Here is a 21,747-nt window from a genome sequence, read left to right as displayed (position 1 = left end):
TGTTTCTTGTGAGGTCTATAGCGTGATCTTTAGAGGTTATTTAACAAGATGCTTGCAAAGCTTCCAGGCTGGTTACACAACAAGCTCCAGGTCTAATAATAATAGAGGATCTTTATCAATTGCCCTGTTCTTGCAAACTAGAATCAACAGGCAATTCTCTCTGTTTTATTTCATTCAATAAATTATACTTGGCTTTCTTTTCATGTTATTATGGAAGAAATAAAAATGTGTATATGTGGGAAGGCTTCTTCTCCATTAATATTTTTGTTCTGAGAGTAGCTAGTATATATATATATATATTTTTTTTTTCCTGGTTTGAAAGCAAATACAGCAAGATTTGCACCTGATATTTCTCTGTTAATATTTTCTAGTCTTTAGACTGTTACTTTGAAGACAAATTCAGAATACTGTGTCTTTGGAGAAACTAAGGATGGTTTGCTTTAGCAAAGCTTGGCCATGACAGTGTTTCCATTTTGTTGGACAAATTTCTTTACATTCTATTATTAATCTCTGTCTGCTGAACACAGTTTTTGTTATCTCTTTTTAATCAAGATTAAAAAGGGTCCTTCTTTTAGAGGTGAAAAACCTTGATACCACGCCTGTCCTCCAGAATTGGGATTTCCCACATTGCTTTGGATAGATCAGGGGTCCAGAGCACCTTTCTTAAAGCCAGCACATGTGCACACGTTGTCTCTGTGGGCTTGGTGTTACCTCTGCAGCACCAAGACTGACAGATGTGTTTATATCAAATATTGACTTTGTTCAGATGTGCAAACTGTCACTTACCTCCCCTCCTACCCAGCCTCTAAATGTTAAAGTTCCATTCACCTTTTTCTAGTCTCAGACTGGTATGAAGCTGTAGAAAATAAAGCATTCAGGCTGAATAGTGGGAGTTGGGAGAGAAGGAATCAACTATCTACTTCAAAGTGAAAAGACAGAAAAGACAGCAATAGTCTAAAACAGTTGTCTCAGTACAGATTTTGCAGGGAGTACATTTCTCTATTATTTCAATTATTACAACTTCCTGAGTAGGTTGAAGGTCACTCATAATTCACACTTCTGCCATTTTCAGACATGCCAAATGTAGTCTATTAAGCATAAATAAAACTTCCAGTGCTTGACCAGGAAAAATAAACGGGAATTCATAACAATGAGTCCTTGTTCATCTTTTTAAAAGTAAATGATGTGTTTTCTTTCTTTCTTGTTTTCCCTCCTGTGCACTGAATTTTTCTTGTCTCAGTAGTGCAAGCATAATACTTTAAATCGATCCAAGCATAGCAAACCAGACAGCAGGTCTGGTCTGACAGATTCTAGATTTCTCTATTTTATAAGATTATAAACAAGAATCCACATTATTACCATTTATAAATAAAAATGGTAGCCATCATCAATTTGAGGGAGGAATTGGTTGAACACAGGCTCTGACAGTATAAAAGAGAAATAATCTGAAAGTCTTTTCTAGCCTATTACCTTTCCTATCGGAATGCTTATAGTATCCATATTTTCTTTAGTGACTGTCCTTTTGGGCTTAAATTACAAAAGAAGATGAATATTTAATAAAGTGTGATTAATTTCAGTTCCAACTGCACATAAAAAATTGTTATATACAACATATATTAATGTAATATGTAATTTATAAAATATATAACCTTTATGATATATAATTAGAAAAATAATATGCCATTAAATATTAATTTATATTAATACAAGAAATCGCTGATTTTAAAAAGTTTCCTCTAACATATACTTCATCACATTTGTAAATCACGTATAAAATATATAACATATCCAAGCACATATATACTTATATATAACATTGTATGAAAATATAACCTGTGGCTGTCTAAATTTGCTAAATCAAGTCCGCATTGCCACTGCCTTTTACCTTTAGCTTAGCCTTAACTGAACAGATATCCTTTTGACATTTGGAACCATTTCAAGGTTTGATTAAAACAAATTAGGAATAATAGTTATTTTTAGAGTAATTCCTATATACATGTATAATGTTATATTTATGCCTTAAATTGTGAATTTCACCAGTAGTAAAAGTGAACAAATTGGGAGTTTTCAAGCTTTATCTTCAAATATATGAATGATTTAGAATTTTTTAAAAGCATATAAAGAAATTCCACTAGTGTGTTTTTTTAGCAAGTTTTAAAAATATAAGAATACATAAAGATCTGTTAAAACATTTACCATAATATTTATTCTTATAAAGTATTCAGAGATCAGATATAATATCCATACTTAGAAGGATAAAGATAAAAAGCTCTCTGGAAAGATTTTAAAAAGAGTTCAGCAAGATATTGGGAAAATTATATTTTTTCTGTGATAAAATGAAAAGACCATCTTAACTTTCAAAAGTTTCTATGAGTTAGGTCATGTTCATAACATGTATTTCTGCAATTTGGTGTATTAGCTACCAAAAAGAAAAGTCTAAAGGCGTTAACATAGTTTTAAAATGTTTATCATGACTTTTAAAAAATGGAATTCTCATATAATCCTCTTTCTTTAGACTGTAACGCCCTATTCCTCTATTTTTCACCTTATAATGGGAGGAGTTGTTTCCCTTCTTAAAGAGCATTCTGAGACAGACCCAGAAAAATAATAAATCAACAACCCTTTTATATCCATTCCAACTTTTTCTAAGTGTTTGAGACTTTTGAGCCCCTCTTTAAATACTTGAGTTGAATTCATCACAGAATCCCAGATCCAGGACGTTTTTATTTTGGTTCCAGATAGCTTTTTCCATAAAACCCCCTGATGGAAGAGACCTGTTAACTCTTTTATGGAATTTAACAGAGGAATTGATTCCCTTCCATTTTTCTCAAACACAAAGCACAGAGAGGCTATGTTAGTAATATCTCTGCTCCTGGTTCCCTAACTCAGATGACCTATAGTTCATAGGGCTGCAATATAGTCGAAGTTTTGAGAATATACTGATTTTAAAGATGTTTTAATTATATTTTTATAAGCATGGTCGAACATACTTAATAGACAAACCTGCGGGAGAAATTGCATAAAGCACTTAGGTTTTTAATTATATTTTTTATTTGCCTAAAGACCTATTTTATAACATAAAAACATAGATGTGATACTTTATTTTCTGAAAGGCTTGATTCCACCAGCATTACATTCCATTTCCCCCCACATAATTGTTTTGAGGCAAGAAATTGTCATTATGTTTTCATTTAAACTACTCCTCTCACTTCCCAAATGCCTGTTGGTATATTATTATTGCGAGGACGTAAACCAACTTTATATGTGGACATCTCTGAATTCAAGTATTCAAATTATACTTTAAGGCCACTGTAATTATAAGAGGAAAGACATAATTTTACTTAAGTCTCTTTAAGATCTAAAGACATGAGATATGATGAAATGGCAAGTGGTAGCAACACCTTGAAAAAAAGTGCTGGATTTCTAAGGGTGGTAGATGGGATTTCAAGCACATTCTTATATGATATGAGGAAGCTTGCCCAGAATCTGCCCTCATTAGGGCAGGCTCTTGCCAGATCTTTTCAAACCTCAGTTTCATGAGCACCATAAAAATTCACTTAAAATCGAAAAGAACACCCTGAAGTTAAAACCCACGCTGCCTAGCCTTGCCTTTCGTGGCCTGGAATGTCACCTTTTACCTCCAGTAAATAAAGCCAAAATCAACACTCTTCCGTGTCTTTTATTTTTTATGCACTCAATATTCTTCGCATGACAATCTGGACACTTAAAGGGAAATTACAGTAGTGATCTATGTCCCGGCAAAGAGAATTGTCTTTCTAATATATAGTTACAACATATCCATCACTTTCTTTTGTTTCTTGGACTGTTCACATTGGATTGAATAAATCTAAAATGGAATTAAAAGAGACATGATAAATAGTGGACGCCAAAGAAATAATGATATCATAATACTTTCTTCCAGTGATCTGGCGTGTGTGTCTCTCTGCAGCATTCCCCAGCACAGACAATTGTACCATTTTACGGTCTTGCGGGATATTGTCTCTTTAACCTCACTGTTTCCGAGAAGCCACCGAAAAGTTCTAATATGTCACAATTCAAATGTCAACATGTTGTTGGAAAGGAAGCTAATAAGTTAAACCTTTGAGAGATGCCAAAAGAAGAGGTGATTCAAACTGTTGAGAGAAGTCCATTGTTTTCTAAGGGAAACTAGGACTCTAGAATGAAACAAGGTACTAACAAGCATTTAACTGGAAGATTTAGGGAGAAAAAAAGCAAATGAACACTTTTTTTTTTTTTTAACCTGGTAACATTTTTGAGCAGTCTATTCCTCTCAGTGTACTTCCAAAGAAAGGAAAATATGAATGCTATGGTTAATAAGATACAAACTATAAAGCCTCTGGTTTTTATAGAATCAGCACATAACAAGGAGTTATTTTCCTAAGATAGTCTGGATTCTATCTATGGATAGAGATAAAGAATCTTAAGTCATATCATATTAGAGAAACATTTTAGGTCATATTACATTAGAGGAACATTTTACGTTTGGCATTATTTTCTGTAAACCAGCTTCATGTGGTTAAATTACTGTTGCGTGACAAAAAGTGATTCTATTTTGACAGGAAAGAAACTAAGCAGAAAATACTCCTCATTGAGTTATTTTTTTGAATTTAACACAGTTTTGTACTCTGGTCTTTTTAAAGAAAAATAAACAATTGGAGTTTAGAGCCACCTACTGGAATGAAGAGGCACGTACTTTTGTTTAATGTCCTCTGCTTTTCAAAAGATAAACAAATAAATACAATTAAAGTTTTGCACATTTCGCTTGATCTCATAAGACATTAAATTACTCAGCTTTTCTCAGTTTGAACTATTAAGTGATCCTGCAAGAAACCACAGTTAGAGCAAAGTTTTCTCAAAATAGATCCTTCCCTTTTCTTAGCAGGGTATGCCAATTTGTGTTATGGGATTTTTCACCCTATTGCATTGAGACTGAGCAGAATTGAATCCCTGGTTTTGTTGTTGTCATTGTTACTTTTGGTGGAATTTGTATGTGTGTATGTGTCTGTATATGACTGTACTTATTCTCATTTAAGAATTTTTGTTTAATACATAATCTTAGAATTAAAAATTAAAAACCTTTTGTGTTAAAACGAAAAAGCACCTTAAACATTTTCATGATTAAGTCGTTTTTATATTGAGATATAATTGATATATCCATTATATTAGTTTCAGGTATGCAACATAATGATTTGATGTTTATATATGTTGCAAATCAGAACTAAATGCCTTTTACATGAAGAGACCCTGAAGCCTGGACAAGTAAATTGGGCAATGACTTACCTAAAGTCACTGAGCTGGTCAGGGAAAAGGTAGGCAGCTCTTGGAAATTATAGGTCAGGATTTTTTCCATACTTGCCACACTGCTTTTAGTCAGTCATTAATGGATTTATTCAACCCTTCCTCTCATCAACATTTTGTGTGAAAGTAAGAGGAATAAGCACCACCCCCAAACCCTGGTAAAAGAATCGATTGAAAGCATAATGCTTGCTTTCAAAGAGTGGGATCAGGAGCTGGGTCATGAAGGCAGGTCCTGGATCTGTGAGTATCACTTTTGATTGATAAAAGAGGGATGCAGTGTTTAAAAAAAGAAACACTCTCTTTTAGAACTGTGTTTGTTTGTTTTTTTTCAGATCTTTTCATGATTCTTTATGTTGGGTCCCTCCAGACTGTTGCCTTAAAAGCACCTTGTTGAGAACGTGCTACTTTTGAGAACATGTTCAAGAAGGGGCAGTAACTCTGCCCCTGCCAGCCTTTGCCCAGCCACAGCTGGATAATGCAGGGCACAGGCAACAATCAGCTGTGCATGGTTCACCAGAGTAAGGAATTCTGAGAAGGGATCATCTTTTCTCTGGTGATCTCTTCATGTCTCTTAAACATTATCATAAATAAATGTTTAAATTCTTGGTTAAACATTTGGCAAGGTGAATGTGACACAGCAAGCCTTGCATTTAGAAAATTTGACTTGTGAAGTGGGAGTTGGAAAAAGATTCGTGAATTGGCTTGAGAGTCCCAGCTTTCCGTTTGTCAGCAGAGGGCTAATTTTCAGTGTATAAAATAGGAAGTCATAGTTCTTTTGATGAAAATTAAAAGGAATATTTTGTTAAAATATGGGAAAATGAACGGTTCTCTTAGTGCATATCTTGCCCTTTCTTAACATTCACTTCTCTTTCTCTTTCCCACGTTCGTTGTCTTTTGAAGATATTTTATAGAGTAGTCGCAGACATTGCCCCAGGAGAGGAGCTCCTGCTGTTCATGAAGAGTGAAGACTATTCCCATGAAACTATGGCGCCAGATATCCACGGTTAGTACCACACATGCCGCCATCCGCACCACCCTCATTTGGAGACTGTGATGGAGTTTGGTGTTTGTGTTTCCCTGGCTAGTCATTGTCAGCTTTAACAAATTCTGTCCCCTAGAGTGGCTATTTTCTTAGTGTGACACCTGGCTAATATTACAGTGAAGCTAAAGTAAGCAGAGGTCTTTTCTGAAATGGAGGTCAAAGGAATTTTGAATATCTGGACTGAGACATCACATAAGTAAGCCTTCTGTCAATGCCTTAGACTCTGGTGAGAGTACTTTCATGCTGCAAAAGACATTTCAGGGAGCTTGGTTTGGGGCTTTTGAAAATCTAGCAGTTGTTCCTCCCACTTAATATTCTATTACTGGAAAAAAATCTTTCTGCTTAAATCCTAGCCAGCATGATCCCATGGGAGGCAGCTGTAGGGTGGGGGAAAAGTACAGATGAGGAAATTTTAGAGTCTGAGGAATTTGTATTTGTCAGGGACCCATTCTAAATCAAAGAAGGAGGCATAAAAAGGAATTTTGATGATTAGCGATGTATATTCAGATGAGAGTAAAAGGAAATTTTATTTGTATTGATTTGTATTATTGGGATGAACATTTAATTTTTTTTTTTTCCTGTTTCTCTCTCCTAATACAATGGGACTTCATTCAGCATAGTCTAGTGGTGCCTTTGGAGTGTTTCATAGTTGGAAGTATCAGTAGGAAGGGGTACCCATCCCAGCTTACCTGAGAGGTCTGTTTGGGGCTGGTTTGGTCAGTTTGGTCAATTTCCCATCTGTCTGGCATTCCTAACAGGAGAACCTTAGCTTCAGCTTCTGCATCTCCTGTGAAAGAAGCTGCCACTATTGGCTGACTCATTACTTGAATATTTTTTACTTTGGCCAAGCTGCATTCTGCCTCTTTGTAAATTTATACCAGTTGTATTTCAGGGAGCCTTTTGAAAATTATTTTCCTCTTAAAAAACTGTAACAAGTAAGTGGTGTCAGAAACACAGACTTGTCAACTAGCCTGGTAGAGTTTGAGCCTGCATGGGGAACCTGACCCAGTAGAAAAGGGCTCTTTGACAGCAAGGACTGCTTAGATGATAAAAATGAATGTAATTTGGGCTTTCTCTGGTATGAGGAAACTTTAATCAGTGAATGTTTGCTCTCAAAAGGTTTTCAAATAATTATTTTTTGAAATATAAATACTTAGTGTACTATTCTGAAAAGTATAGACAGAGGTGACTGTTTTTCTTTTAGGGCTCCATTTCATAAATTACCTGTGTTTACAATACTCTGAACACATCCATTGCTTTTTATTTTCAATGTGTCATATCCATATCCATACGTATACCAGATACATTATATAATGTCTATAATGTTTAAATGGTGATTTGTATTTCATACTCCTAGGAGTTAATGTTTCTTAGGAAAGAGAAAATAAAATACATGCTTTGTACACATACTGAATGCTAGATATTATAGGCTCTTCATTGTCCTTTGTAGTCTTTTAGACAGAGCAAATTTTAAGAAAGTTCTTATTTCCATTATACAGATAGGGAAACAAGGCCACATAAGACTACATAAATTGGCTAGAAAGCAGTAGAGTCAGCATTCAAACCAAGGTCTTGCCATCTCTAAATCCTATGCCTTTTCATGTATTATGTGGCCTGGAGGTTGTTTGTGTTCAGACTGCTGGCTGAGGTCCTAAAGTTAGATCTTAAACATGTGAATAGTGTCACAAACTATAAGAAATATTTCCATTACCTAGTTAATGTTATTGAGAACCCGTCTTACAGCTGAGGTGATTTATTTTTGAACACCTCCCTCTTCTTTAACCAAGTCCAAAACTGACAAACCCCACTGAATCTACATACTAATTTCTTTACCTTTCTGGCCCCTGTATTATTGGTTTAGTTTAATCTAAACCAGTATTGTGGTGGATTATAGCAATGATGACCCATGTGATCTCTCTGCTTGGCTTTTCAGGCTGCAGTGGGGTGTTCCGTCTTTCAGTGGCTTTCTGTACCTTTCTTGCTGCTGCTTCTGCTACTAAGTCGCTTCAGTCGTCTTAGCATGAACCTAAAAAGCCCCTAGGAACCTGCTACCCTCGCGAACTTCATTTCCCACTCCTCCCCTACATGCATCCTATAAACCTGTCACACTTTACTACAGCTTTGCCTTTCTATGAGCTTGCATTTTTTTGCTCTTTCTTGCCTTCATTGGTCCATGCTATTCCCTCCCTCAGCCTGCTCCACTCAGCTGAGTTTTCCTCATTACAAAGTCTTTTCTAAACCTCTGTCCCCCAGCATGGATGGATTTGGCACATTCCTCTGGGCTCCCTTAGTTCCTGTGCATGGATCTGTCATAAAATGTATCATACTATTTGTCCTCATGTGTATCCCCTTGGCTTACTTATGTATCTCTTCCCTAACAAAACGCCTCACATCTGGTAGGTGACTAAAATATTCCCTCAAAGACGTTCAGTCAACGAGTAACTGGCTATAGGTCCTGGCTGTAGGTCTGCAACATGGATTGTGTATCCTGTTGTTGGTTGTCCTCTGTGTCTTTCAGCATTGTGAGCTGTTTGCAGGACTTCTGTGATTGTGTCGGTGTGATCAGTGCATAGCATTTATGGCCTCCTGAGTGGGCTAAAAGCTATGCCAGTGGAAAAAACAGAAACAAGGCTGTCACTACCTGACACTATCACCTTGTTATCTCTAGTCTCTCACTATTACCATGTATTTATCTTACTGATTTAAAGTGCAAATTCATGATATGTTGGCTCTTTAGCAAAGCCATGCCAATTAGCACTGACCCTGGGGGAACATAAATGAGCCTAGAAAAGTGCTAATCATGCCATGTCCCATTATAAGAAATGATGAACGTTAAAGCATTTCCAAGTTTATTGATGTTAGCCAGGCTTAAGTAAGGCTCAGACTGGTACTCTCCTACGTCCCCTACAGGTAACATGGCACTGTGAGAAGGGTATGGACAGAAACAGTTCAAAGTTTGACATAACTACTCAGCTCTATAATTCTTGATTTGTTACTGAACTTGCTGAGCTTCAGTACTCTCATCAGAAAGTTGGGAAACAAATCTGATATGTAATTCCTCATGGTCAAGTTTTAGGATAATCAATAATCCATGAACAGGTTTGAGGTCATAATGATGCTCGGTAAATGGTCATTATGACTTTATATGTCCTGAGAATATTAAAACCTGGAAGGGTTTCATCATAAAGTTTTATCTGATAAGAAGACTATCTGGGCTCCCCAGTGATCACTTCTGTTACAGTTCTAGGCTCTGTGCTGGCTTCTCTACATTTATTCTTTCTCATCCACGTTAAAATGGGAGTGGTGCAAAGGACAACCCAATAATTTCTATTATGTCTTTCACAATTCGATAAGAACTCCTGGTTTGTGGCAGTGCTTCCTGATCGCCTAGTTCTGATAACACCTGAATTATTTCCACAGAAGAACGGCAATACCGCTGTGAGGACTGTGACCAGCTCTTTGAGTCCAAGGCTGAGCTAGCAGATCACCAGAAGTTCCCATGCAGCACTCCCCATTCGGCTTTCTCAATGGTAGAAGAGGACTTCCAACAAAAGCTTGAGAGTGAAAATGATCTCCGAGAGATACACGCGATTCAGGAGTGTAAGGAATGTGACCAAGTGTTTCCCGATTTGCAAAGGTTAGACATGGCATGCTCCACTACCAGAACGTGTTTGTTTACTCTGAAGTACAATGTTGTTTGTGCTGAATTTTCAGAATCGGTGCAGATGGGAAATTTGAAACAACAATGAACTGGAAAAATGTATTAGTCACAGGTTTGGAAGTCATTTTCCCCTGTAAATTCTCACCTGTAAAATGTTTGCAGTGAAGTTGGAATTAGTTATTTTGATGCCAGAGAGAAAATAATATGTTCATTATTATTATTTATGGAATGTAATTGGCAGCTGAAAGTTTAACATTAGAGTAAAATGTAACTTATTGGATGAGTCAAGAGTAGAGGAGGCAACAGTGATGCTGATTAATCTAATTATAGATACTGAACAGTAAAGCTACTTTCTAGGAACATTTAGATGATAAAAAAGAAACTTCTGATACTTAAGAAAAGCTAGATGTCTTTTGATAGATCACTGTAATCTGTGGATTTAATTTCTACTATTTATCTAAATTGCACATATAAAAGAATAACAGAAACATGCCCAGTGAAGAAAATGTTGAATTGTCTTAAAGGGAAGAAAAAGATAAACAAGATCTAAATGAAATAATTCTTTGATACAGATTTTTAACAAAACAGAAATCACATTTCAATGACATATTAACTTTTTATAGCCCTTTGAATTTAATTCAGGAACAATTTTTTTTTCTATTAAAGAAAATAACAACCCTTGTTGTTGTTTAGTCACTAAGTCATGTCCAATTCTTTATGACCCCATAGACTGTAGCCTGCCAGACTCCTCTGGCTCTAAGTATCTCCCAGGCAAGAATACTGGAGTGGGTTGCCATTTCCTTCTTCTTCTCAGGTGATCTCCCCAACTCAGGGACTGAACCCAGGTCTCCTGCATTGCAGGCAGATTCTTTACTGATCGAACCATCAGGGAAGCCCATATTTTGCAAACCATATTGATAATTACACTGCAACATGATCTTTCAGATCACAGAGGTGTTTAGTGTTAGTCACTCAGTTGTGTCTGACTCTTTGTGACTCCATGGACTGTAGTCCACCAGGCTCCTCTGTCCATGTCCAAGAATACTGGAGTGGGTTGCCATGCCCTTCTCCAGGGGATCTTCCCGACCCAGGGATCGAACCCAGGTTTCCCACATTTTGGACAGATTCTTTACCATGTGAGCTACTGGGAAGTATATTTAACCAGTGGGTAAGTTGTATGTTTGTTCCTACCTAATGGTTTTTGCCTTGGTCCACAAGCGATTTTAATAATTGTATTCATTACTTTGCTTTTAAATCTGGGACCTATAACCAGGATTTCAAATGAACATGACATCATAGTATTTAAGTGGGTATGGGAGTGCATCAGCTAGCTTTACTCAAGGGTGTGAATTGCTCACAGTCTGTTTTGGACATTCCACCTCTTTCACTGTACTTTGTTTCCTTTCTTTCCTTAGTGCCCCCCTTCCTCCTCCTCCTTTCCCTTCTGTTGATTGCCCTGCATCTCTCTTTTTATAGGAAAGGATTTCATATGGTAGTCATTCATTTTAATTCATTGATGACCAAAAAAGCATCAAGTATAAACCTATTCCTTGAGGAGACTGAATCAAAAGAATGAATCTCCAGCTTTGAAAATTCAGGCTTAATCTAGCTATTAGAGAGAAAACATTCAGGTGACTAAGAGGGCTTTCCCAATACCCTTTAAACTCATCTTTAGTACTTAACATAAACCCACATAGAGAATAAATCTGTTTTATATGTTTGGCAAATCATGGATTTATAATAAAAAAAATCACAGCGCATCTCCTAAATATATTGTGTCCAAATTAAAAGCCAAAATGAAATCACTAAATACCAACAGGTGAGAAAAGTATTTATACTGTAAAGCCATATCTCTGATGTCAAAGGGTAAGTATATTTCCTTCTATTTTGTTATCAAAAGTATTGGACAACATTATAAAACAAAAATGGACAGCCTCAACACTAAAATATTGTGTGTAGCAATACTTCTTAGGTGGAGAAACCTTCTTACTCTGGGTGTAAGATTAAGCCTAAGTCAATGCTACTTTATGCCAAAACCAACTGTCAATTTAGTCCTTTCATTCAAACATTCAGTAGCAAACAATAAGGAAACCTAATTATCTGGCGTTGGGTGAACTCTCAAAACTCACTTCTCGGTAGCTCAGCCAGATGGATATATGTCACTGTGCAACCTGATACTGATCATCCAAGTGGTAATTTGGGTTATATAATTTAGCTGGTGCAGAACCTACATGCCCTGAATATTTTCCACTTTACTGAATCTGATATTGTTGCTTTATATGTTAAGCAAATGAGAATTCCTTTCTTGACATGGTATATTATTCTGTTCTGTATCTTTTGTGTAAAATATTGAGAAAGGAATGTATGCTAAGTTGCTTCAGTCGTATCCAACCCTTTGCAACGCTATGGACTATAGCCCATCAGGCTCCTATGTCCCTGGCAAGAATACTGGCAAGATTCTCAAGGCAAGAATACTGGATTGGGTTGCCATGCCCTCCTCCAGGGGAATCTTCCTAGCGCAGGGTTCAGACCAACATGTCTTATGTCTCCTGCATCAGTAGGAGGTTTGTTTACCACTAGTGTCATCTGGGCAGCCCACCCTCCAAAAAATGGGGGCAAGAAACAAAGGTTGACATGCATCCAGAAGATGGAAAGAACTCGGTTGACAGGCATCCAGAAGATGGAAAGAACTCAGAAGGCTAAGCCAAGCTCTATAAATTGGGGTAAAATTCTTTGGAAAGTGAAGCTTCATTAATGACTGACTGGATACTTTTATGTTTATGAAAGGAGTGAAAATAAGCTTTTGTAAGAACCACTTGCCTTTTTCTTTTCTATCACTGATTAGCTGATAGTTGATAGTGATCAGGGAGCAATATGGGTTTTATGTGGGATTAGAAGAAACAAAGAAAAGAAAATTTTGCCTTAGTTTGCTATCATTTTCCCCTTTTGTGTTGTGTACTACCTATATTTATTTTTTGTTTTTACATTTTTTTTTTGTATTTTACTTCTATTTTTAATGATTTTACTGTGGTGAAGGGGCTTCCCAGGTGCTCAGTGGTAAAGAATCTACTTGCCAGTGTGGGAGATGCAGGAGGCGTGGATTTGATCCCTGGGTCCGGAAGGTCCTCTGGAGAAGGAAATGGCAACCCACTCCAGTATTATTGCCTGAAAAATCTCATAGACAAAGGAGCCTGGCAGGCTCCAGCCCAGAGGGTTGCCAAGAGTCAGAATCAAATGAGCATGCACGCATTGTGGTAAAAGTCACATAATATAAAACATGCTCTTTTAACCATAGTTAACTGTATAGTTAAGTGGCACTAAGTACATTTCTACAGTTGTGCAACTCTCACCATCATCCTATCTCCTGAATTTTTCGCCTTCTTAAACTGAAACTCTGTCCCCATTAAATACTAATTTCCCATCCCTCCCTCCAACCACCCACCACCTGGTCCCTGGCCCCTACCAATGTATGTTTTGACTCTATGAATTTGACTGTTCTTGGTATCTCGCAGAATTGATATCAAACAGTATTTGTCCGCCCCTAATGTATATTGCGGAGAAGGCAATGGCAACCCACTGCTGTACTCTTGCCTGGAGACTCTCATGGACAGAGGGGCCTAGCAGGCTGCAGTTCATGGGGTTGCGAAGAGTCGGACACGACTGAGCGACTTCACTTTCACTTTTCACTTTCGTGCATTGAAGAAGGAAATGGCAACCCACTCCAGTGTTCTTGCCTGGAGAATCCCAGGGATGGGGGAGCCTGGTAGGCTGCCATCTACGGGGTCACACAGAGCAATGTATACTGGAATACACTTTTAAGGTTAACTTAATATACGTCCTTCAGAGTGTACCATGTACTATACCTTGAAACAATGTCATACTCTTGGAGTTAGGAGACAGGAAAAATCTCAATGTACAGAGCATTCTTTTACCACTAGGTTTCAGAGTTTATGATTTAAGAACATTGGAATACAATACATGTCATGAAATGACAGGCCCTGTTAGTTTGCTAAAGACGATAGTAAGAACAGCAATCACACAATGATTTTGGAAGATGTCCCTGACTCAATTCAATGTTAACTGCCATTGCTAATATCTTTCTGTTAACTCTCTGATTAACATTTCAGCTTGTGTAACAAACAGAGGATTACATATTGTAGATAAAGATAGGGCCATTCTTGTGACTCCACACACCTGTACTCTCCTGGTACTTCTTGTTCACAGAGATATAGCTGTTGGTGCTCAGATAGAATAGCATTACCAAGTTGACTGACTCATAGGGCAGGAAAAATAAGTTCATGTGCCAATATGAATAGAATTGGAAGGAGGAAACTGAGAAAGAGAATAATATGGAAACGTTTCTAATTTGTCAAGATACGAGAAAGGGCATTTCATTTGTTTTTTTTTTTCACATCCATTGCCATGCACACAATGTATACAGCCACTGGGTAAATATTCTAGGCATACAGAAGTCTTGATTCTCAAACCTAGAGTGTTCATCTCACAGAAAAATAAAACATGGGGAAGAAACAGTGCTTGCATGCATGATACGTTTTTTTAAAATACCTTTTTATTATGAAAGTTTTCAAATACCCACAAAACTAGAGAGGATGGTAGTGTACTCAGGTTCAATAATTGTCACACAAAACCAGTCTTATCTCAGCTATACTCATTTTGGATTATTGAAACAAATCCTGGACATTATGTCATTTTATTTATAAATAGCTCAGTGTGTGTCTGTGGAAAATATGTAAAACATAAGTTCACTTTAAAAATAATGGTTCCTTATTTCTATCAAATATTCAGTGATCAAATTCCCCCAGTTATTTTATTATTTTTAGAGTTTGTTTTGCTCACATTAAGATCAAAATAAGGTCCATCATTGCAATTGGTTTGTGTCTCTCATTTCTTAATTTAAAGGTTTCCCCAGTCAAAGTCAGTAAGTCCCTCTTTCTCATTATAGTTTATATATAGAAGAAATTGAGTGTTTTTTTCCTGTAGCATTTCCTCCTGGCTGTATTCTCCTAGTTATATCCCCTTGGTATTTTTTGGTCATCTTTATCCATCCCCTCTATTTCCTGTATACTCATAGTTACATCCCAAGCGATGATCAGATTTAGGCTCAGTGTTTTAGGAAGAATACCTCATTGGTACTATCATTTATTTCCATTAGGAGGCATATAATGGATTGCCTAGATTAATTAATTTTTTAGGTGCTGCAAAATGAATGTGTTCTAATTCCCGTTGTTTCAGTATTTACTATCTGAATTAACTCTACGCAGAGAAACTCCCCCTCCTTGATTATTTGCTCCCCCGAAGTACAGTTCAGATAGGAAAGCCGAGATATACGCATGAGTTTTCCCCTTTACTTACTAGTTTTCAGAGCAATGATTTGGCTTCTCAGCATCTTCCCAGGGTAACTGGTGAAGTTTCATTTTTGTGTTTTTGAGTATTATTATCATTAAAAGATGAGATCATTATTCTTAGTGATGCTTAAATTTCCCCATCTTTAGGCAATAGGTGTCTCTTCAGATTGGCAACCTAGGTTTTTTTTTTAAATTTTTTTTTTGCCATGATCTGTAACTTTCTTGCTTTTTTCCATGACAAGATGTTGAAGCCAATCTTGTGTATTTCATGCATCAAGTTTGAAAAGGGACATTTCTCTAAGGAATTCTGGTTACTTTATTTGGGAGTAGTATCCTAATGTGTTATATGTGTGTATTTAATTAACGAAAATGTTGCCAGTATCTTCTGAATATCACAGTAACCCATTATCTATAATATTTAATTGTCATTATATTCATGCATATTTTGTATTCAGATTTTAGTGAGACAGGGGAACATTTGAGAAGGTAAAATATTTTAAGTTTTAAAACAGAGATGCTATACTTGTGAGAAAATTCTAACCCCGTTTTTCTTTGGAGGGACTTTATAAGTGCATCTGCTTACAGTATGATATACTTTTCTTTCCTCCCTATTTCATAGGCTGTATATATATATGACCTTAGGTTATAAGATATGTGCATATATATTCTCTCTAGGTAATGTTTCCATCAGTGTCTATATCTACTTCTATATTGTTGTTCAGTCGCCCAGTTGTGTCCCACTCTTTACCACCCCATGAACTGCAGCACGCCAGGCCTCCCTGTCCTTCACCACCTCCCACAGTTTGCCCAAGTTCATGTCCATTTCATCGAGGATGCCATCCAACCTTATCTATGCACTTGTATGTTTATTCATTGGTCTGTAAGCGACCATCTATGATATTGGTTGTATTAAGAAGTGGCTTGTTGAATAGTTCACTTACAGTTCACTTTCCCATTGGTAATATAGGTAGGAATAAAAGTGCCTTTGTCAATGTAAGAGTTGTATACGTTAGATAGGATAGTTTCCTGCATATTCTTAAGCAGTCTCTTAATGTTTTCGGTTTGAATGTTTGTGTTTGAATTAAGTGGGTAACAGCAGTACGTGTTGTAGTTAGAATTGTGTAACTGGACAAACAGAATCCAGAACTGGACAAACAGCTAGTTGTTTATCATGTCCCTAAATTGGCACCTAATCCCTGCTAGCTGAATCAGATTTATTTTTTTAACAACAGGGGCACTTCTCTGAATTGCTGAGAGGTACAGTCCAAGGAATATAAGATGTACTTTTGTCTGTTGCAAGCCTGTTTCCTCTGTTTCTTCCCTGCCTTGACTCTTTTCCCTCTTCTTTCTTTAACTGCCAGTTGGATTAGTAAGAAAATGACTTTCTGTTTATTAATGTGTTCTTAGTCACCATGTCCTGTTAAATCAATTGTTCTCTTAACAGCTTGGAGAAACACATGTTGTCACATACTGAAGAGAGGGAATACAAGTGCGATCAGTGTCCCAAGGCGTTTAACTGGAAGTCCAATTTAATTCGCCACCAGATGTCACATGACAGCGGAAAGCACTATGAATGTGAGAACTGCGCCAAGGTACAGTGAACTTGCAGACTGCTTGGCCTCTCTCTGTCGTCCTGCTCTCTCCTAATCCATCATTTGCTGCAATATGTAAAAGCAAGCCGTGAGAAGGCAAGCTATAAATATCTTGAGAAAAGAGGCTGAGTGTTGTATGCTACAAGGCATTAGTACAGTGTACAAAAACACTTAGTGGGTACCCTTTTATTTTTGTAAGGGAGGAAGTAAGGCTTAATGGTGAGTTCCAGAACTAGGTGTCAGACATCCTTGGTAAATTCCTGGTTCCGCTACTGGCTTTCCAGAGTGGGGTTGTTTTATAGCTTTATGGAGAATGAGAATTTTATCCAATGCACATTACTGATTTCTTCTAATAGCAATTTGTGTGGAAGTTACATACAGTTTCTGAATGCCTCGTCAGAAAGAATGGGAGACTCCTATACTTGCAGATTTTTCCACCCAAGTCTCCACTATAACTTATGACTTGGTTCTAATTAAAAGTGGAGTTCCTTAGTGACCTGGGCTGAACAATATAAGAGCGAATTGAAAGCACTTCCCCTTGACCGTTACTCTTAACTATGGGAACAGCAATTCACATCATTAAATTTTCATGTTCCTCAATTAACTAAAAGATGTTCTGGTGTCATGAAAATTGATTTCTCTCTTCAAAAATTTTTCATGATATTTGAATATCTTTTCTTATGTGGAAATTGTGACATTTGACATTATCTGTAGACGTATTTTGCTTCCAGATGTGTGGGTAGCTTTTTGTTTTCCCTATTTCTTTTTTTTGTTTGTTTTTTGTTTGTTTGTTTTTTAGTACAATGTCCAAAAGAACCATTTTAGTTTAATAGTTACTTAATGAAACACAGTGTTAGAATTTAACTCCTGAGGGAACTCCTCGAGTAGATTTGGGACACTTTAGGCAAAATCCATCCAACTTTGTACATCTTTGTTTAAAGGATGGAAATAGTACACCATTTTAAATAATATCATGGTTTGTATTTTATTATTCAATTCCATTCACTCTAAATAGGATTAAGAAGACCTTGAGTATGCTTTAATAATGCCATTAATTATTTTATTCAACTGATACTAATGGATACTTGTGCTAAGTCTACAGAGCTGAATAATTTACAGTCCTGACCCTCGAGAGGCTCACACTTTGGAAATATGACCTTCTTTTGGTCTTTGGGGAAAACAAACAAAAACTAAACAGACACACACAATCCCTTCTTGAGTCATTCCTGGTCTTCTTTCTTGTGTCCTAGGATTAAGTTTCTTGATTAATCAGTACTCATTTCCTAGCAGGTTTTCACGGACCCTAGCAACCTTCAGCGGCACATCCGCTCTCAGCATGTTGGTGCCCGGGCCCACGCGTGCCCCGAGTGTGGCAAAACGTTTGCCACTTCGTCGGGCCTCAAACAACACAAGCACATCCACAGCAGTGTGAAGCCCTTTATCTGTAAGTTTTCAACACTCCAGCCCCCTTTCCTGCATCTGTCTCTCATCCGAAAAGCTCTGTGACCAGGAGAGTGAGCCCTGCCTGGCCCTGAATGCGGGGGCCTCTGCATTAGCAATTCACGGTCTCATCCAGTCAGGCTATTTTCTATGATGAGAAGATCTTTTATAACCAGATCTATGGTATTTTGCCTATGATCCCTGGGGTGTTTTCTTTTAGATGGGAATCAGTAACAGGTAGAGAAAAGACACATTGTTAAATAATGTGAAGGAAGCCCCCCAGGTTGTGAGATTTGTCCTGTTGGAAATGTGTGTGGTTTGTAAAGCAGCAAATCACAGATACACTAGACAAAATGAAGTGAGAAAAACCTGTTCTGGGTCAGAAAGAGCTAGAAGAACCTCACCTGGCAAGTAGGTTTAAGGCTGTGTGTGTGGGGCGGGGGGGTAGGGGGAATAAAAGACCCTTTAATCTACCCTTTGTTGTTGATCGTAGGATGCAGATCAGTAGTTCTCAGTTACTTGAAAAGCAGAACACTTTTACTTTGATGCTAGACATGCTGCGTCTCTAACCCCATGCACTCAAGCAAATTTACAGACAGTGTATTTTCAGGGGACATTCAATCTGACCACCTACCTAGAATATCCCTGTAACCAAGGGCTTCGGGACAGGTCCACTTCAGCCCTCTTTTGCTTCTTCTCTTGTCCACCCACCCCTGTTCTCTTATTGTGCTGAAATGTTTCATATGGAAAATCAGTTGTTCTCAGTCCATCTGGGCAACAACTCTGGGCTTCTCCATGGCTCAGCGGGGCATAGAAACACAGTGACTCACTGAGCTGTTACAAACTTCAACACAGATTTTGGATCCAGATAAGCACAGAACTGGATGAAGCATACTCAGGAGTTGGCAAATCCTCTGACTTTGGGAATCCTTGCAAAACAGTTTTTCTGACAGCTACTTGATGGTTTGTAGTAGGTATATGAGACACTACTACAGGACCTGATGGAAAAAAAAACCTAGTTTTCAGTGCCAACATGGAGATGCCAGAGACTAACATGCCTCCTTTTTACCTTTGCACAGCTCTCTTTTGTGTTTCCAAGCCCCATGAGAGCTTTCCTTTCCCTTTCCGGCTTACGCTAGCATCCCGTTTTGCTCATATGTTCTTCTGTTCCCTGGGTGGATTGAAAAGGACTAGCAGAGAAACAAAAGGGTGCTCTATTCTCTCTTGAGGAAGCTCTGTTGAAAGTCATGGGAAATAAAATATACAATGGAAATTTTAGACTTCTTGTCTCCAAAAGACATTCCTGACTCTAGGTTGTAATGCCCTAAAAATGTACTTACAAGTACTGCAGGCATACATAATTCATTTATTTCTGACTTTTCTGAAATACATTTTGATACATTTATGTTTTGGTGGGAAATAGAGAGGAATTGATCACATGAATTATCATCACCTATTCAATGTTTTCACTACTATTTAAAAGTCAAAAAATAGAAATTCCTATCATCTAAGATTCTGGGATATGGAATTTTAATTGTGTTGAAGTCAAATGTTTCACTTTAAAACACGATAGGGTATCCTTTCCCAATCAGATTGTGCAGACCTATTTCCCATGACTGTATTTTCAGTAATTATTGGTAAATTTAAATAGCAGATGGCATTCTTCAAATATAAAATCTGACAGAGGACCATGGGGTAATTATGAATAATAGCCATGTAATTTCAGAACAAAAGAGGAGTTGGTGTGGAGACTTTGGAGTGGAGGAGGTTCACCTAGAGTTGATATCTGTTTCTCACCAGAAGGCCACACACCACGCTTTACCCCCACTGGTGTGTTTATGGCAACTGTCTCTTATTACAGTGTACCGCCAAGCTTGAGCCCAGAGTCACCAGCGCTAAGGTAATTACTCACTGCCTTTACAGAAACCTCCAGCCTTCCCAAATAGAAACCACATGCTCTAATAGGCTGAATATATTCAAAATACCTCTTAATTTGTTTAATAAGTAGAAAAATGCAATGTTAACTGCTGGCTAATTCCTTATTACTGAGAAGATTACAGTACAGCATAGACTTCAGCATCAGTCGAGCCCCTTACCTGCAGGCTTGGTGGTTTGTGGTGGGCCGGGCGTGGCCTCCAAGTGAGAAAAACAAAGCCTCTGCTGATGGAGACTTCTAAGTTCTGGAGATCTGATAGAAACACTGTCAGTGTGATAGAGCCTCCAACCAGGAAAGTCAGATACACCGTTTGTTACTCCCATATAGAGGAACTCTTGATTTTCTGAAACCTCTCTCACTGTTAGAAAGAAGTGTAGAGAGCAATATTTCTTTGCCAAAATATTACAAACCTTTCAAAACCTTACACCTTGTTTGAACACCCATCAGGATATTTTCTCAATGACTTTTAATGGCCCAGAGGAGGGGTGTCACTTTCATAATGAGTGCACATTTAGAATTCCATCAACATTTTGTTTACTATTTCTTGTTATTTCTCATAGCTGAATTAGTATAACTAGTGAAAGTCTCATGTTTCTACCCTCTAGTTCATATGGTTTTAATTATTATATCAAAGAATTTAAATAGTATGTGTATTTATTGTATATGGTTAACTAGTATATCTTTTTAAAGCAGACTCTGTTGAATATTCCAGTAGAATGACTTGAAAAGAAATAACTCACGTTTTCTCTTCCCGTTAAAATGCATGTTTTAGTCTCTACAGTATCATGAATCATACCACAGCTGAAAGCTCCTGTAATGTTACTAAGCACAATTGATATGTGTAGCAATGCATTTTAATTGTTAGTAGTAAAAGAAATAGATATGGAATCACTTGGTACTTCCTGTTTGGTGGTGTGGGGGACAACCAAAGTTCCGGATGAATTTTGTATGACTGAAGGTTCATAAAATCTTCTTTGAATTTTTTTTTTAGTTGTTATTGTTTTGACTTAGGAGGTTAAAGGCAGTCATCACATGAAAGAAATAAATGTTGCGTTTTATCTTCAATTTGATTTCTTATATTTGTTTCAACAATTATTAACAAGGCATATCATGTTTCTGCATGGATTATTGTGAACAGAAGCATGAAAGTAAGCTCACATGTAAAGGGGACTCATTTTTAGTAAACTAACGTAAAAATGTGATGCTTGGGAAATGGATACTATAATCTTGCCGGACTGTGGAGTGAGTGGGATTCCTACATAGCAAAGGAGCTATTAAGGGTCAAGGAGTTTGGTCTTAAAATATATTTAGATCTGTTCAGACATATATGAGGAAGAAGATGTTCTACTTTTTTTGTCAAATTCTGGGGGAAGAGGGTTTTTTCCAGCCGC

General features: G+C 37.3%; 1 protein-coding gene across 11 annotated transcripts in view; it reads left to right on the top strand.

Annotated features, from left to right (window-relative positions):
- The window catches only part of MECOM (MDS1 and EVI1 complex locus), a 631,434-nt gene that overhangs the window by 573,337 nt on the left and 36,350 nt on the right, over nt 1-21,747 (top strand). For 6 of the 11 annotated variants that reach the window (XM_040248478.1, XM_040248428.1, XM_040248446.1 and 3 more), the window contains 4 exons: nt 6,220-6,322; nt 9,782-9,998; nt 16,833-16,980; nt 18,268-18,424. In XM_040248478.1, coding sequence (XP_040104412.1) covers nt 6,220-6,322; nt 9,782-9,998; nt 16,833-16,980; nt 18,268-18,424 — 625 coding nt within the window. The remainder of the gene's footprint in view (nt 1-6,219; nt 6,323-9,781; nt 9,999-16,832; nt 16,981-18,267; nt 18,425-21,747) is intronic. The other 5 variants (XM_040248506.1, XM_040248514.1, XM_040248456.1 and 2 more) reach the window with 1 other exon arrangement.

The sequence above is a fragment of the Oryx dammah genome, unplaced genomic scaffold (assembly GCF_014754425.2).
Source record: "Oryx dammah isolate SB20612 unplaced genomic scaffold, SCBI_Odam_1.1 HiC_scaffold_2, whole genome shotgun sequence".
Taxonomy (NCBI): Eukaryota; Metazoa; Chordata; class Mammalia; order Artiodactyla; family Bovidae; genus Oryx; species Oryx dammah.
This window is presented reverse-complemented; position numbering and strand designations above follow the sequence as displayed.